Below are 16,520 nucleotides of genomic sequence, written 5' to 3'. Positions count from 1 at the left end.
CAGACATACTATCATTGTTCCAGAGTACAATTATGGTATCTATCTACAGAAGGGGGACCCAAATGAGACCGAGAACTACAGAGGGATCTCATTGATTTCAATGGCTATTAAGGTGCTGCTTCAGGTAGTCACTGCACGTGTATCCACCCATTGGAAGCAAGGATCCCTGGCTATTTGGGATTTGTTATCTGGAAGCCAAGTCACCCCAAAAGGCACTCATTTCATTGTCCTTGACAGGGTTAAGTACACAGATTGGTTTAGAACCTATAACCTTCTGGACTAAATGTATTTAATGGATTGCACAGGTGTGTGTGGCTTCCAGTCCATTCTTCGCCTGTAAGCTAGGAGTCTCAGTAAGCTCTTGTGAGCTAAGGAGTCTCAGGAAGCTACATGAATCACTGAATCAACAGTAGACTTACATAGAATATTAAAGCACAGAAACAAGCCACTGAGCCCACAAGCCCAACTCACGTAGAGCTTAGGTGTCTGTGTGTGTATGTCTGTCTGTCTGTGCATGTGTGTCTCTCCCTGTCTGTGTGTGTGTGTGTGTGTGTTGTGTCAGTGTATCTGTCAGTCTGTTTATTTTTGGTCAGCCGAGATAGACAAGATAGACAAGAATTTATAGATTTGTTTGTGTCTTGCAGGTGGTACACGAGCAGGTTTGCATCTTTCAGAAGCCGTTGGTTTTACCAGACAAGGCGTGAAGCATCGCCCACACCAACCCTAGCGGGGATTACAAAAGGAATGATTATTTCTTGGTTTTTTTTGGGTGTACTAATATCTCACTCAACCCAGTTAACCACAATCTTTTTGGCCGACTGTAGCTGCCTTTTTATTAATCTAGGTCTGTGCCTCAATAAGTAAATAAATAAATTAAGTATAAGCACTGTCTCCATGTCTCTGACTCTCACCCCCTGACTCTCATTGCTAGGTCCCAACTTGACCTATCCCCGCTGGTACCTTCTTCTTTTAACACCTCAGACTATATTCCTCCAGGCTCTCACTAAAAATTCTCATTATCTATCAACTCCCGCCCCCCGCACCCAAAAAATATCTTTTCTCGAGACCAGAAAAAATAAACACTGTCAGACTTTTCTCTTCCAAAATCTTTATTTACCCCCCAAAATATGCTTCCCCGACAACAGCCTCATTTACTACAAACAGAGCAATATAGGTACACTTCCCAGCAATTGTCTCCAGTGAACAGCCTGACACACCCTGTGGTTTTACATCAACCATCCTCAGAGACAACTATGTTGAGGCTGTGCAGTTTAGCTCGCGTTGAGCCAGAGAGTTCCATAGTTTTGCGTAGTTGCTGAAAGCACAGTCGCCGATGATGGAGCGGAGGGGACGAGGGATGTGCAGAAGGCTGGAGCCAGCTGAGTGAAGCAAACAAGTCTCAGCTCACATCTATGCAGCGCTGGGGGTGGGGGTTTGCATTGCTGGAGGTGCCGTCCTTCGAATGAGCCCCGTCTGCCTGTTCAGGTGGACGTTAAAGATCCCATGGCACTATTCGAAACTAGAAGGGAGTTTCTCCCAGTGTCCTGGACAACAATTCCCCTAATAAAATTGGTCATTCATTCCATGGCTATTTATGGGAGATTGCTGTTTCCAACTGGCTGCCGCATTTTGCCCACAAAATACAGTCAATCCACCTTACTGTATACCCTGTGAAGTGTTTGACATGATAAGGTAATATATAAAATGCAAGGATTATTATTATATTGATGAATGGTGGCCCTGGGGATCCCAGCGAGGAGGGCATTGGAATAATCGAGGCGGCAGGTGATGAATGCATGTTGTCAGTTGTGTTGGGTCCGAGGTACGGTCAGAGGTGGGCAATGTAGTGGAGGTGGAGAAACGATGGCCTGGTCAGTGACCCGATGTGGGGAAGGAAGTATAGCTGCTGATTGAACCGGACGCCTAGGTTACTTACAGGTTCGGTCGTCAACCACTGAGATTATCGAAGACACTTCATGTGAAACCACCAGAGGGAGAGACTCCTCCAGCCATCAGCTGCACCGCAAAAGATTTCCATCGTGGGCTTTCCTTTTCTTCTCTCTTCCTTTGTTCTCTTTCTCTCTCACTGTCTCTCGTTTCTTTCTCTTAACTCCTCTCTGAATGACTCGAAGCAAGTGAACAGGAGAGAACGTGTGGAGCACATTGCAGCACTGTTTCAGATTATGAAGCAGTCATTTGGCATTTCACATAAACACAGACATCAGGGACACCGGGGGAAGGGGAGGGCAACACAGTCACAGCGCAGGCACCTGGAATAATAGAGGCAAACAGGAATCGGAAGCGGAAACCCTGTGTTAACTCCGAGCCGGATCGTCAACACTCCGGTGGGGGTGGGGGGGGGGGGGGGGTGGGGTCCAGCGTTGGCGAGTGGCAATGGCAAGGGCACGTCCACCCACACATGGGGGCGAGAGTGGCGCCACATTCAGCCCTCGGCATGCAGGTTCTTGTGGAGTTCGGTCAGGAGCACCAGGCCACGAATGAGAGGCGCTATTCTCACCAGTGATGAGCAGTCAAGTGGTGAGCGTCGATGCTGAAACCCCCCCCCCCCCACCCCAGTCTAAACTTGACACAACGTCACCAGGAACCTCCGTGGACTGGTCGGGAATGTTCTGGAGCTCGGAGCACGGTCAGAGGCACGGAATCATCACCAATCCTCATATGGCCACGTTTTGTTTCCTTGTCCGTTCAGTCAGAGATGTGGATCTACTGAATGGGATGTTCAAGACACACCCTGGTGTCTGAGGGAGTCGCTGACACTCTGTAGTTTCAATAGTTTTATCTACAGCGAAAAGCAAGAGATAAAAAAAAACACGCACACATTCTCACGACTGACAGCAACACAGCACCCGGCACAGAGAGTAACACAGGGTCAGGGACAGTCGCAACACAGCTGAGCCCATGTAATTGCTGTGCAGAGAGACTGCGGAAGGTGAGATTGTGAGCCCTGGGACTCTTACCTGAGATAGTTTGATCACTGTTCCCGTTGTAAAAACGCCAGTCAATATAGGATTGGTTTGGAGGCTTTGGCAGTGGCTGGCGCTCACAGGCTGGTGTCGAGCAGAGACGCCGGGCGCCGGAGACACCTCATCCTGCTCTGGGCAGCGGCCAAGACCTTCCTCCTGGGTCCCAGCGGGATGTTGATGCTTTTCAGATCCTCGTCTGAACAGAGCATCAGCGAGTCCAGGTCTATCTTTTCCTTCTTGAAGATGGGGATGAAGTGGAACATGCTGAGCGAGGCCAGGAAGGTGTCCAGGGGGCTGGTGTCCATGTCGCTGTCTAGCTCCAGCTCTCCCAGCTCCCAGGACGGCCCGCTGCCCCCCTGGAGGCTGCCGGCGCTGCCGATGCTCTCGCTCAGGCTGGGCGACCGGTGAAGCCGACTCCTCAGCCTGACCCCTGCCCCGCTGCTGCTGTCCATCAGCCCCCCCTCCTGCTCCAGGCCGAGGCCAAACAGGCCACCCGTGACGTAGTTCCTGCGGAAAACCATCGTTCCGAGACCCGGCCTGTTAAACAGCGACTCGTGTCCCGAGTCGGTGCTGATCTCCGAGTACGCCGTGTCCGTGTGCAAACCGGGGTCGCTGATGGCACGCGAGACTGTATCCTCTCCACTCGGGAACATGTCACGGACATTCCTCCTCATCCTGTCCTTGGGGCTGATGTACGTGCCCTGTTTGACGAACATGACATCGTGGCTGAGCTGCAGGCCGGACAGCGAGCGGATGCTCTTCCTTCCTTCCTCGTAGATCTTGAAGGTCCCGTCTCCCTGCTTCTTCTTCTCCAGCTTCTTCTGGATCCTGGTCTTCCCCCTGGCTGTGGCGTTGAGGGTGGCCTGGGAGTACGGCACCGAGACAGTGTGCTGCCTGCTCATTGTGCTGCTGCAGTAGCTGGAGAAACTGACGCTGTCTGACATGTCCATCATCTCCTTCTTGTATTTCTTCTCCATCCTCAGGTGGTGTTTCCTCTGTAGCTTCGCACATTCCTTAATTCGCTTCTCAGCCTCTTTGAAAGCTTTCTCCTTCATCTTGCTAACCAGTTTAGGGTTCAGGTTGCTCTGCTTCGCTGCGATGGAATCCAGGTAGCGGATACATTCCATGTGGCTCTTGGTGGCCGCCATGTCCAGGGGCGTGTGGTAATCATTGTCCAGGCACCAGATGTTTGCCCCGAAGGACACCAGGAATGAAAGACAGTTGAGGTGGCCATTAGCAGCAGCGAGGTGGAGGGGAGTGTTCCCCCAAATGTCACACTTGTCGGGATCGCCCCTGAAAATCAGCACAAAGACGGAGGATAAACAGTGTGCTCACTCACCTTTTGGAGGATTTCCGCACTGCACAGCCCCAAGCTTCATAATGCACTGGGCCTGTCTGACATCTCAGCCAGTTCCCCCCCCACAAAGCACCCCGAGGTGATCAAATTTATCTGAAGGAGTGTTGTTCAGAGGAAAGCCCTGGTGAGAGTTGGGAGCTGGGGGTGAGGGTGAAGGCGGTGGGATTGAGGGCTGAGGGTTGGCACAGCCTCAGGAAGTCATCTCTCTAAGCACAGAATGAATCCAATGCAATTCGCAGGTGACTGGAGTGGGATTGGATTTCTCTGAGTGTCTGTGACTGGTTTGGAACTTGACTCCGGAACTGTGGACTGGATTTCATTGTGCATCCATCACTCTGAAAGGTGATGTGACCCTCTGCCCACGCGAGGCTTGACCAATGGCTACCCCCAGCCAGCTGTCCTCACGCTGTCACGTGATCCATTTGACTTAAACATCTGCATACATTAAAGGTGTTTCAGACCCAATGCATGGCTCAGATTATAGCTTGGAGGGAATGGACTTGGGTTACATGGCTCAGGGTGTAGAGCCGAGCACTCGCACATCAGAGGTTGCTTCGAGCATGTTGTTACAATACAATAATATAGTAATCCTCGCATTTGATACGGCGCCTTATCTCGTCTTCGAGACGTCTCAAAGCGCTTCACAGGGTATACTGTAAAGCGAATCGACTGTGTATTTTGTGGGTGAAATTTCGTTACACGTGCTGACACCATTGACTGTTACCTGACTCCTTATCGATGATTGTAATGGATGTTTGGCGGCACTAAATGCCCATTTTTAGGCCTCGGCTTCCTGTTTTGTGGATAAACATGACATAGCCTCAGTCAACAGCTGTTACTCACTGCCATAACAATGACAGAGCCCGTCACTGTGTGGCGTTGCAATCTCATCATATTATTCTAGCCTCTGAGCCTGGCAAGGGTTCCACTGGATAAATAATGAACGTGCTGTAGAGTTTCTATAATATATGAATTATTCATACAGAATAGCACTCATCAGAGCAGAGAGATCAGAGGCCTCATCTAACTGCAGAATGTTTCATTTCCTTCAATAAGGAGCGAGTGCCTGAACTACAGGACTTCACATGATGGGTGCTATTTATATGCAACTTGTTGTTGTACCCCTCTCCTTCCCCCCCCCACCCCACTAGTGAACCCCCCACACCCCCCCCAGCAAGGCTTTCCTCTCCTCTCTGAGGCCGCCTATCATCCACTATGCCCCCGCCCCAACCACCATCTCCAGGTCCCAATTTGCCTATCTCCTTTGAGCACCTCACGCTCTATAATCTCTCCCCCTCTCTCTCTCTCAAAATCCTCACCGTCTCCCTCCCCACCCCCCATACTAAATGCAAGGAATATTATTATTATACTCCCAGCACATTTGTTCTGGACATCTCAGAGTGAAAGCTTCAGTCTTCACTACTGCTGCAATCTCCAGACTTTTGAAACCAAACTCACTTTAACCTCTTCCCCATCTTCAGTTCCTTGTTCTTCACTCTAAGCCTTGGCTCCATCACCATACTTCAGAGTATCCAAACCAAGCTGAGATTTCCATGCATCCCCCACCTACACATGAAATTTCCAATAGATAGGTTGTTGGAATGGAATGCGCACTGACTCTCTCCCTGGAGGGACGTATCCTGTTTACCTAATTCCGGAAAGAATTAGGCGCAGGTTGGCAAGAGCCAAGGCTCGCTTCCTGGTGAGCAACACAGCTCAGCATGAAATCTGTGAGAGCATTGCCACCATCTTTCTATGCACAGATCGGACCCACATCCCTTCCTATTGAGCAATGGTGCTCTCCTTTTTGCATCGTACATAAGCTTCCCTTCTTGTGCTTCAGTTTCCTCCTGATATTTTTTGTTAGCTGTGATTCCATGCTTTGCTGCCTCCTTGTCTATCATTATATGGAATCGAATTCTGACACTTAATGAGCATGTACGTCGCTTAGATGCACCCAGAGGAAAAGCAAGTATTTTGTTTAGTGATGAATAGCTTATTGTGAATGTGACCTTAAAAGATTGCATTCTATTTAGACGTCCTGGTCACTGCCTACATCTCTTGCCTGTCAGACACTGCAGTCAGTGTAACTGTCAACAGAGGGGAATTGAATTTCTGCTCATAAAGATGTCAGTGATGCATATTAGACATGAGGAACGACATGTTCAGATACTCACACAACAGTAACTTCTCCATATTCATGAACAAGAAACTGGTCGTCTTAAAATAAAATCCAAATTTTATAGGGAAATCAGTTTGTGCCTGGTGACATTCACTCACTGCATCCTAGAATTCGACCTTTACAGCTCTTTGTGCACATCAACCACGCACTACGCTTCACTGGTTAACCTCTACACTGCCAGGATCCACAACATTTCAGTTCCTCTGGCTGAACAGCTTTTAGGGAGTTACACATGATCTCAACACTATTGACTGATGCCCACAATCACTCTCAAAATGGTTTCAGCTGACACTCTGGAAGTAAATAGGAACCCGGCTGTTAGTCAATTGGCGGATTGCTTTCCGTGGGTAATAGTCTCTTTGAAAAAATGTGGTCACTCAATCCGTGATGGTTTGTGGGACACTGATGTGTTCCTGAAGCACCTTGAGATGTCTCAACGACCTGATAAGGCGCTATATCGAATGCAAGTATTATTATTGCTATTATTAACTGGTTTAGGTAAACTGGAGGGAAAAATTAAGCAAATAAAGATTTTGAGCAACAATGGAAGATTTTTAAGCACGAGATCGAAAAGGTGCAGGGGAAATGTATGCTGTTAAGAAATAAGGGGAAATAACAACAAATTACATTTACACAGCACCTTTCACGTCGGGACGACATCCGAAGGCACTGGCCAGTCAGGGATCTGGACGCGAGATGGGGGTTGGGATCAGGAGGGGTGGAGGGCAGGGGAAGGAGGGTGACTGAAGGTACGGTCGAAGAGGAGAGTCTTGAAATGGCCTTGAAGGAGGCAAGGGAGGGAACAAGCCTAAGGGATAGTGTAACTACTTTTATAGATTTGTATCCAGACGGAATGAATATAAAAGTGATGTTGAATTTAGACAACATTAGGGGAGACCAATTCTTCACTATAAGAGGGATATAGCAGCGATAGAAAGAATACAGCGTAGGTTAACGAGGATAATACCGGGTTGAAAGGATACTTCAATCAGGATACACTGGATAGGTTAGGTCTTTTTTTTCCTCCTAGAGAAGAGATGTTTAAGGGAGGACCTAATAGAAGTGTTTAAAATTATAAAACAGGGTCAATAAAGTTGGAACTCTCACAATCCAGAGATAATAATCCTTGCATTTGATATGGTGCCTTTCATCCCTCAAATCCCTTCACAGGAGTTACTGTAAAGTGTAGTGACTGTGTAGTAGCCAATTTGATTTTAGCCGTGAGATGGTAGGAGTTCCCAAATTTCAGATGGAACATTACATCAAGGCTCTGCTACAATTGGAAAACAACAACAACCAAGTACATTCGTATAGCACCTTTCCACAACAACAACTTGCATTTATATAGCGCCTTTCAGGCAGGATAGAGTCCCGGAGCACTTGTTGCTTTCACATCGAGAGGGCATCCCAAGGCCCTGGACAGTCAGGGATTTTGACTGGAACAGGGAATTGGGATCGGGGGGTGGGAAGAAGGCAGGAAGAGTAGAAGTAAGAGGGTGACTGAAGGCGCGGTCGAAGAGGAGTCTTGAGACCTACCTTGAAAGAGGCAAGGCAGGAAGCAACGCAAAGGGACTGTGGGATGGAGTTCCAAAGAGTGGGGGAAAGAGAGGCTGAAGGCCCGACCCCCAATGTTGGGACGGGTAGGGTGGGGCGGGTGTAGTGGGGTGGGGAGGGCAGGGAACGTGCAAGGCTGGAGACTGCTGAGCAGACAGGTCGATACGGTGTTAACAGCTCACAGCGATACATGATTTCTATCTCTCCCAGTGTCCTGGACAGCAATCCTCCAAATGAATTGTTCTTTCACTACTATCCTTTTATGAGACCTCACTTGGGCTGTAATTAGAAGTGAAGCTGTGAAACATTTCAACATGATAAGATGTTATAAGAACGCAGGGATTTATTTCTAATCACCTTCATTCAAGTATCTGTATAATAACATTGATAATAATAATCCTTGCATTTGATTATAGCGCCTTATCGCGTCTTCCAGACGTCTCAAAGCGGTTCACAGAATATACTGTGAAATGGATTGACTGTATATTTTGTGAGTGAAACACAGAAGCCAATTGCGCACGGCAGCGTCTCACAGACAGTTGTGGACTGAGTGACCAAATGATTAGCATTATTTTGAAGGAATTATTACTCCCGGAAAAGCGATCCGCCAACTGAGTAACAACCGGGTTCCCATTACTGTCAGGTAAACTGAGGCGCGTGTGGGGAGTAAGGAAACTTGCCTAAGTTCTTGCCCTGGTCGCGAATCGAACCCAGGTCCTCTCGCTCGCGAAGCGAGTGCTCTAACCACTACGCCACAGGACCACGACGACGACAACAACAACAACAACTTGCATTTGCACAGCGCCCTTCACGTGGGGTAGCGTCCCAGGGGGTTTGACTCCGCCTAATGTCATAAAAATACATGGGTTTATTTCCAAATCATCTTCGTTCAAGTACGAGAAGTAATAACATTGGTTCCTTCCAGAGAAGATGATGGATCCCCAGGATGGTGGAGCCCTGAGACACACACACACACTCACCCTCTGCTGACCACCAGCCTGAGTGCCTCCAGGTTGCCATGATACGCCGCCCACAGGGTGGGGGTCATCCCATCCTCGTCCGGAGAGTTCAGCTCCTTCCTTGTGGCCTCTTTGAGCAGATCCAGGAAACCATCTCTGGCCGCTTTGTGGAACCGGTCATTCATCCCGTCCCCTCATTACCCCACAGCGGGGGCCGGAGGGGTGGGGGGGGGATGGGGGGTGGGGGCTGTGGGGAGGTGACCCAGGGCTGTGGGGTGGTGGGGTGGTGGGGGGGGGGCTGTGGGGTGGTGGGGGGGGGCTGTGGGGTGGGGGGGGGCTGTGGGGTGGGGGGGGGGGGCTGTGGGGTGGGGGGGGCTGTGGGGTGGGGGGGGGCTGTGGGGTGGTGGGGGGGGCTGTGGGGTGGTGGGGGGGGGGGCTGTGGGGTGGTGGGGGGGGCTGTGGGGTGGTGGGGGGGGGCTGTGGGGTGGGGGGGGGGCTGAGGGGTGGAGGGGAGGTGGGGGGGGCTGTGGGGTGGGGTGGGGGCTGAGGGGTGGTGGGGGGGGGGCTGTGGGGTGGGGGGGGCTGTGGGGTGGTGGGGGGGGCTGTGGGGTGGAGGGGAGATGGGGGGGCTGTGGGGAGGTGACCCAGGGCTGTGGGGTGGTGGGGTGGGGGCTGAGGGGTGGTGGGGGTGGTGGGGGGGGGCTGTGGGGTGGGGGGGGGGCTGTGGGGTGGTGGGGGGGGGCTGTGGGGTGGTGGGGGGGGGGGCTGTGGGGAGGTGACCCAGGGCTGTGGGATGGCAGATGGGAAGCGCAGCGGCTGCTGAGGAGCGAGTGACTGATCGCTGGTCTCAGAGGCGGCTCCTGTCTGTGGGTGGAATTAATGCAAAGACCGCCCCACAAACACACACTCACTCACTCACACACACACTCACTCACTCACACACTCACTCACTCACACTCACACACTCACACACACATACACTCACTCACTCACACACACCACACTCACACACTCACTCACTCACACACACACACCACACACTCACACACACACTCACACTCACTCACACACACACACACTCACACACAACACACACTCACACTCACTCACACACACACACTCACACACACACACTCACACACACACACACATACACTCACACACTCACACTCTCACTCACTCACACTCACACACACACTCACTCACACATACACTCACACACACACTCACACACACTCACTCACTCACACACACACATACACTCACTCACACACACTCACTCACACACACACTCACACACACACACACTCACTCACACTCGGGGATTGATGGCAGGAAATAATAATAATCAAAATAACACCACAGTTTGATCCGCCTCGGGGTCACTCTCAGGTTCTCACAGACCATCCATTCCCCCAACACTGACCTGATCAGATGTGACAGATGTGTTCTCAACTTATCTCAGACCTCAACCCCCCCCCCACCCCCCCCCCCCCCCCCCCCCCCCACACACACACCCCCCACAACCCCCCCCCCCCCCACACACCCCCCCCCCCCCCCCCCACACACACACCCCCCACACCCCCCCCCCCCACACACACACACCCCCCCACAACCCCCCCCCCACACACACACACCCCCCACAACACCCCCCCACACACACACACCCCCCCACAACACCCCCCCCCCACACACACACCCCCCCCCACAACACCCCCCCCACACACACACCCCCCCCACAACACCCCCCCCCCCCCCCCCCACACACACACCCTCCCACACACACCCCCCCCCCCCCCCCCCCCCACACACACACACCCCCACCCCCCAGTCATGGGAAATCCAAACAGAAAAAGAAGGTACATTAGATAAAGGATTGATTTACACTCCTGCGATTGTCTCCATATATCACTGTCTTCTGATAAACGGTATCTCACTTCGAACCCCTCGCTCCCGGGAGCTTTTTTTTAAGCCTTTAAGCCCCCCTCTCCCCCCCCCACCACCGCCCCCATTAACGGACACATCTGTCCGCCTTCCCCAATGTCTTCGTTGGCAATCGCGAAGTGTCGGCCGGTCGCAGTCACTTGTGCGCTCTCGTCTTAAAAGACCGCTTTCGGCTTCGAGCCGAATACTTTATAAGATACTATACTTTATGGATACTTTATAAACTCATAGTCCAGGCTAACGCACCAGTGCAGTGCTGGGGTTCTGATGCAAGGTTAGAGACGCTGTCCTCCGGGCGAGACCTCGGTCTTAATGTCTGGGTGGGAGGGTGGAGATCTCACACCGCTACTCACGGCGAAGGGAACTTCTCCCATCCCCGTGGAAAATAATTCCCCGCGTAAACGTGATTCTCAACATTGCACTGAAGTGACACTGTACAACAGTCACCTGTATGTATCGTACCTTTGCCCCAGTCTCGCAGGGATCCTGCGTCTCCGGCTATTCTCAGCACGCTGAGATTATTGGGTTTTTATTGGGTTCATGTTGTTAAAGGGGTGATTTATGGACGACAGAGACTCCACCCCTTGTCCAGCTCACTGATATAATGTCTGCGTCTGCTTCGATCATCAGCAAATGTAACTTTTATCCACAGAGGTGAAGTCCTCACAGGTAACCCGGTAAACAGCTAAATTGGTAAACGGCTAAACTGTGGGGAAACCAGGAAACATCCGCCTAAAAGCTGGAGAAAAGGCGAAGCCGAGGGTCCTAGCTGCAGGGGTAAAACCCAGCGAGGTGACGAAGCCACTCGATCAGGAGCGGAGTCAGGAGAGCGAAGTAGGTGACGCTGATTCACAAAGTGCCGTCAGCGTGACGTCATAGTGAAACAAACAACGACAATGGCCTGGCAGCCCCAGCACTGCCATCCCGGCCATGACCACACAGCCCAAGGGCTGATGCCGTCTCGCTGATCGCTCACTCGCTCGCTCCCGGTCTCTGCGTGAGCGTTTTAGCTGCCGCCCCGAGCCTCCCCCTCTAAATGTCTCTCCTCCTGCCCCCTTCTATCTGCTACTCCCGCTCTGTCCTTCTCTTCCCAACGCTGCCCCCCGCCCCCGCCTTCTTTCTCTCCTCGACCCCATCACCACTTCCCTCTGCATCCTCCGCCAAGCCTATGCTGGACGAGCACCTTGACAGGAACCTGGCTCTCCAGGTTTGACCCCGTCCCCCTAATGGAAACCTCCCCTCCAGGCCATACCTTCCACACCCCCCGTCCAAACCAACATGGCACCGGGGTGGCCCTCATCTCCAAAGCCTCCCTTGGCCTCCCTACTCCTCTGGCTGCTTCCCCTCCTTCGAGCACCTCACCCTTTTCCATTCCTCTCTCCCACTGAAAATCCTCCTGGTCTACCACCCCCCCAAGCCCCCCCGGCTCCTTCCACACAGACATCTCTACTCTCCTCTCTTCCCTGTCCCTCCGCTTCGAACGCCTGCTCATAATGGGCAATTTCAACCTCTACCTAAACTCCCCTTGCACTACTTCTGCCGACTTCACTGCCTTCCTCTCCTCCCTAAACCTCACCCTTCACATAAATTCACCTTCCCACAACCGTGGCCTTACCCTCGACCTCGACATCCGATTACCTGCGGTGTACCCCAAGGATCCATCCTTGGCCCCCTCCTCTTTCTGATCTACATGCTCCCTCTTGGGGATGTCATCTGCAGACATGAGGTACACTTCCACACGTATGCGGACGACACACAACTCTATTTTTCCACCTCACTTTGCGACCCCCCAGTCCCCAGGGTTCTGATGAGATATATCCCAGATCGTTGAGCGAAACCAGGAAGGAGTTAGGAGAGCAATAGATGTATTTTGACCTTTTACTTTTATTCTGTTTCATTTATGTCCAGTAACAGGTTCTAAAAATGCAGACAATATCCGGAGAAATAACTGAAGGGGAAAGCAGTAGCAATGTGATGGGTCCACACCAGGAAGGAAACCCACAGAATTTACTGAAACCTGCCAATGACCCAACATCACCCAAACTGCTGCAGAATGAATCTGGCCAACGGGTCCCAGGGGCCAACCTGCTGTCTGCAGTGCTAGCCTCGAATATAGGGCTGCTGGGAATTGCTCTGATCTCTGTAGGGGCTATCAGGAGAATCCCAGTGGGGCAGAATGAGGTCCACTTGTTCCTTACCATCATGATGCTATTGGCTCTGTGCTGGATACTCTTCTATGTCTCCTACATTGCCAGGCACAAGCACATTATTATTTACAGAGACACCAACGCAGGACCAGTCTGGCTAAGAGGTAAAGATAGAACACGTACATCGCTTTGTCGGGAATGTTTTGCCCACATTTAATCAATAGAGAAAAGGCAGCAATATTAGTTCAGAAACCCACTGACACCTCAGACAATCCAATGCTCTCGCCAGCACTGCACTGAAGTGTCAATCTAGACTGTGAGCTCAAAGTCGTGATGTGGGGGCTTGAACCCATAATCTTCTGACTCAAAGGCGAGGATGCAACAGGATGATACAGTAACGACCCAAAATGATACTATTCTCATGCCTGATTTGACCACAAAATGTCTCGAAGACATGATAAGGTGCTATATGAAATGCAAGGATTATTATTATTTTTCTTTTATTCTTTACCTCCCGGTGACTTGCTTGCTTTCCACTCCACAGGAGGGCTGCTGCTGTTTGCGGGTGGCAGCTTGCTTCTGCATTTGTTCAAGATTGGATATTTCATTGGATCCACAGGCTGTCAACACCCAATCACAATCATTTTCTTTGTCACTCAAATCGCATTTCTTCTGGCCCAGGTAAATGAGGTTTTGCTGGGACAAGGTTCATGTCTTTGCGGTAACTGTTTGCAAGGGGTAAACATGATGTTTTGTTTCCAATTACAGACATACTTTCTGTGGGTCCATTGCAAAACTTGCGTTCAACTACAGCAGGACATTTCACGGTAAGTTACGCTTTTTCTCCTTCGTTGTCCTTATACTGAAGAAGGGCAACTTTCCCAATGTGCCCTCCACCAATGCCCTTCTCAAAACAGACCAGCCAACACAGCCAATTGACATTGAGGGTCACGAGCCTCGATGATCTGAAACCAATTTGCTGTAAAACAAATTTCACTCCAGATAAAAATCAAGATCAAATCAATTTACAATGTTATTTGCCTTTTCTGCAGCAAAGTGACTGCAATAAGTAAATCACCTCCCCGGCCCCCACCCAGCCTGTTTCCCATTCGCTATGGATTTTGAGCTTGTTTCTCTGAGTTGCTGCTGTGTACAGGTGCGGCTTGTCGTTGCTGCTGACATCCAATCTGATGCTGTGGGTTTCTGCTGTAACAGACGAGTTTCTTCACCAGACTGATAGCAACGACCTCCCAGAGAGCAAGTTCTTGACTATAGAAGGTCAGCATTTCGTCAAACCTTCAATAATGTCTGTCACCCAATACATCCCCAAGTTAAGTAACATAAGTGAAATGGCTCTTCCCAAGACAGGCAATAAGGAGCATCTTGGGACATCCTCCCGATGTGAAAGGCACTATACAAATGTAATCTGTTGCTGTTGTTGTAATCTTCCTTGAAACAGAAATCTGGAGAGTGAGCTATTGGCAAATGATGGGTAAAAAGAAGTTGTTTTTAAATGAGTTTCTCCTGGAATTTATAACAAGAAGTCTGAAATATAAAAGTAAGCAAATGAGATAGAGAACTGATCTATATAAATCCAAGTTGTTGTTGTTGTTGGTCAAACTTCATTCAGAGGACAGTATTTTGGGCACTAAATCTTGGGAAGGGTATATGAGCTCCAGAACTTGCATTGAGACTGTTCACACAAACCCCATCATGACATTTACTTTCCCATTTGTGTCCAGATCCAGGTAACAGCACCGAATGTCACTGCAATAGCAGTATCTGTCATCATCTGCAGCTCGGTTCTGACTACTTATACCCATTCAACATTGAGTACAACTTGTTTGCTTCAACCATGGTTTACGTGATGTGGAAGAATGTTGGCCGGTTCTTAGATCAATTTGCCCAAAACAAGGGTAACTTCTACCTTCACGGCTTTCCCATTGGCCTAGTCCTTGGGTTGGTTGGGATATTGGTCGGCCTAGTTATTTTCATTATCTGTGAGGTCAAGATGACATTTAATGAATGGAAGATACCAGCTCTTATAATGTATTACATCTTCAACATTGTGCTTCTGAGCTTGATGTCCATGGTCAGCTTGCTTGGCTCTTTTATCTACATACTCGATAAAAGAAGCATAGATCAACGTATAAACCCTACCAGAAATCTAGAGGTGAATCTGCTGTTGGGAACGGAAATGGGTCAGTTTAGCGTTGCCTACTTTTCAATAGTAGCTCTGGTGTCCATCAGACCACATGAACCTCTAGCCATCCTGAGCCTCATGTTCTCCTTGATCACAATAATCCAGCATGCCCTCCAAAGTATCTTCATTATCAAAGGTTTGTACAGGCAACCGTTCAGTGAACCAACCGAACAGATAAGTTTTCAATCATTATTCAGAAGTGCCATCAGCCACCTGTATATCAGTCCTACTCGATCCGAGCAATTTTCTGACCAAATTACGGAGCCCACCTTCCAAAGCAACAATCCCGAAACACACTCAGATACAATCAGCCCTGCTGTTGGTCCAGGACATGTGCAGGGCAATCAGCTAACGTGGAAGCGGAGGTTCCTGAAGGAGATCACTTCATTTTTACTCCTGAGCAATATCATCGTAAGTTTCCAGTGCTACCTCAAGTCACTTTTTTATCAGTTGCCATTCAACATTTAGAAATGTGGAAGACCTCCTTTGGTTCCGCCATGTGTTGGCATGAAAATTTAAATTTAGACATAACGCCTCTCACATTGGGAGGATGTCCCAAGACACTGGACTTGTACACAAGCTGGGGGATGGAGGCCAGGGTGAAGGTGAGGGTGGAAAGGGTTTAATTGGAGCTTGCAGACTCCTCTGGTGATCTATGGTGCATTATTATTATAAGGACCCAGTCACTTTCCTTGCCTGTTGTTATGACCACAGGCACTGCCTGTTATCATACAACTCCCAGCACCATTTGGTCCAGCTATGGGCAGTGTCTGTTCTGGAGAAACCCAACAAGGAAAAGTGAGACCAGAGTGTCACTTCACCAACAATCACAATTCCACTAACAGCTCCAAGAGCATTTACAACATACCCCATTGTCTCACTGTCACTAACTGAATAGTACACTGTGTTTTGACTTTTGATATATTTACAAGACACTGAAATGACCACTTTCTGTCAACAGGTTTGGATCATACTTGCTTTTGGCCCTCGATCCCAATTTACCAGTGGTACAGTGAAAGAATTCTACGGCTTTCATTTGTGGGTCTCCATCCTCAACTTTGGTCTTCCGTTGGGAATATTCTACAGGATGCACTCGGTGGTCAGCCTCTTTCACGTTTACCAGAAAGCTTAAAAAGAGGCACGAGCGACACAGCAAAGAACACAGGAAAAAAAACACACTTGGAAGAATG

General features: G+C 49.9%; 2 protein-coding genes across 3 annotated transcripts; one reads left to right on the top strand and one right to left on the bottom strand.

The window, feature by feature from the left end:
• Window positions 1-2,615: 2,615 nt before the first annotated feature.
• Window positions 2,616-9,237, bottom strand: ush1ga (Usher syndrome 1Ga (autosomal recessive)). 2 transcript variants are annotated; one of them, XR_487517.2, is made up of 3 exons: window positions 9,058-9,237; window positions 2,979-4,277; window positions 2,616-2,800 (listed from the first exon to the last, which is right to left on the bottom strand). XR_487517.2 is itself a non-coding variant. In XM_007888753.2 (2 exons), exons 1-2 carry the CDS (start codon window positions 9,219-9,221, stop codon window positions 3,062-3,064), a joined length of 1,380 nt encoding a protein of 459 aa, XP_007886944.1. In that variant the 5' UTR covers window positions 9,222-9,237; the 3' UTR covers window positions 2,616-3,061. The 2 variants fall into 2 exon arrangements, 1 of the variants encoding a protein (XP_007886944.1); XM_007888753.2 differs by having other exon boundaries at window positions 2,616-4,277.
• A 3,666-nt stretch (window positions 9,238-12,903) lies between these two features.
• On the top strand, window positions 12,904-15,741 carry LOC103175742 (proton channel OTOP2; the record flags this gene model as incomplete). Its single annotated transcript, XM_007888916.2, has 5 exons — window positions 12,904-13,291; window positions 13,672-13,808; window positions 13,896-13,954; window positions 14,284-14,405; window positions 14,870-15,741. Coding segments are annotated over exons 1-5 (1,578 nt in total), but the record flags the coding sequence as incomplete, so codon positions are not given.
• Between the last annotated feature and the right edge of the window lie 779 nt (window positions 15,742-16,520).

This window comes from Callorhinchus milii, unplaced genomic scaffold (assembly GCF_018977255.1).
Source record: "Callorhinchus milii isolate IMCB2004 unplaced genomic scaffold, IMCB_Cmil_1.0 Scaffold1123, whole genome shotgun sequence".
Taxonomy (NCBI): domain Eukaryota; kingdom Metazoa; phylum Chordata; class Chondrichthyes; order Chimaeriformes; family Callorhinchidae; genus Callorhinchus; species Callorhinchus milii.
Note: the sequence above shows the minus strand (reverse complement) of the source record. Positions and strands in the feature narration are given on the sequence as shown.

Excerpts from the sequence above, each read along its gene's own strand:
- ush1ga (XM_007888753.2), bottom strand. The coding sequence starts at position 9,221 with ATGAATGACCGGTTCCACAAAGCGGCCAGAGATGGTTTCCTGGATCTG. Across the intron at positions 4,278-9,057 it reads AGGCTGGTGGTCAGCAGAGG|GGGCGATCCCGACAAGTGTG; the intron begins GTGAGTGTGTGT and ends GCTGATTTTCAG.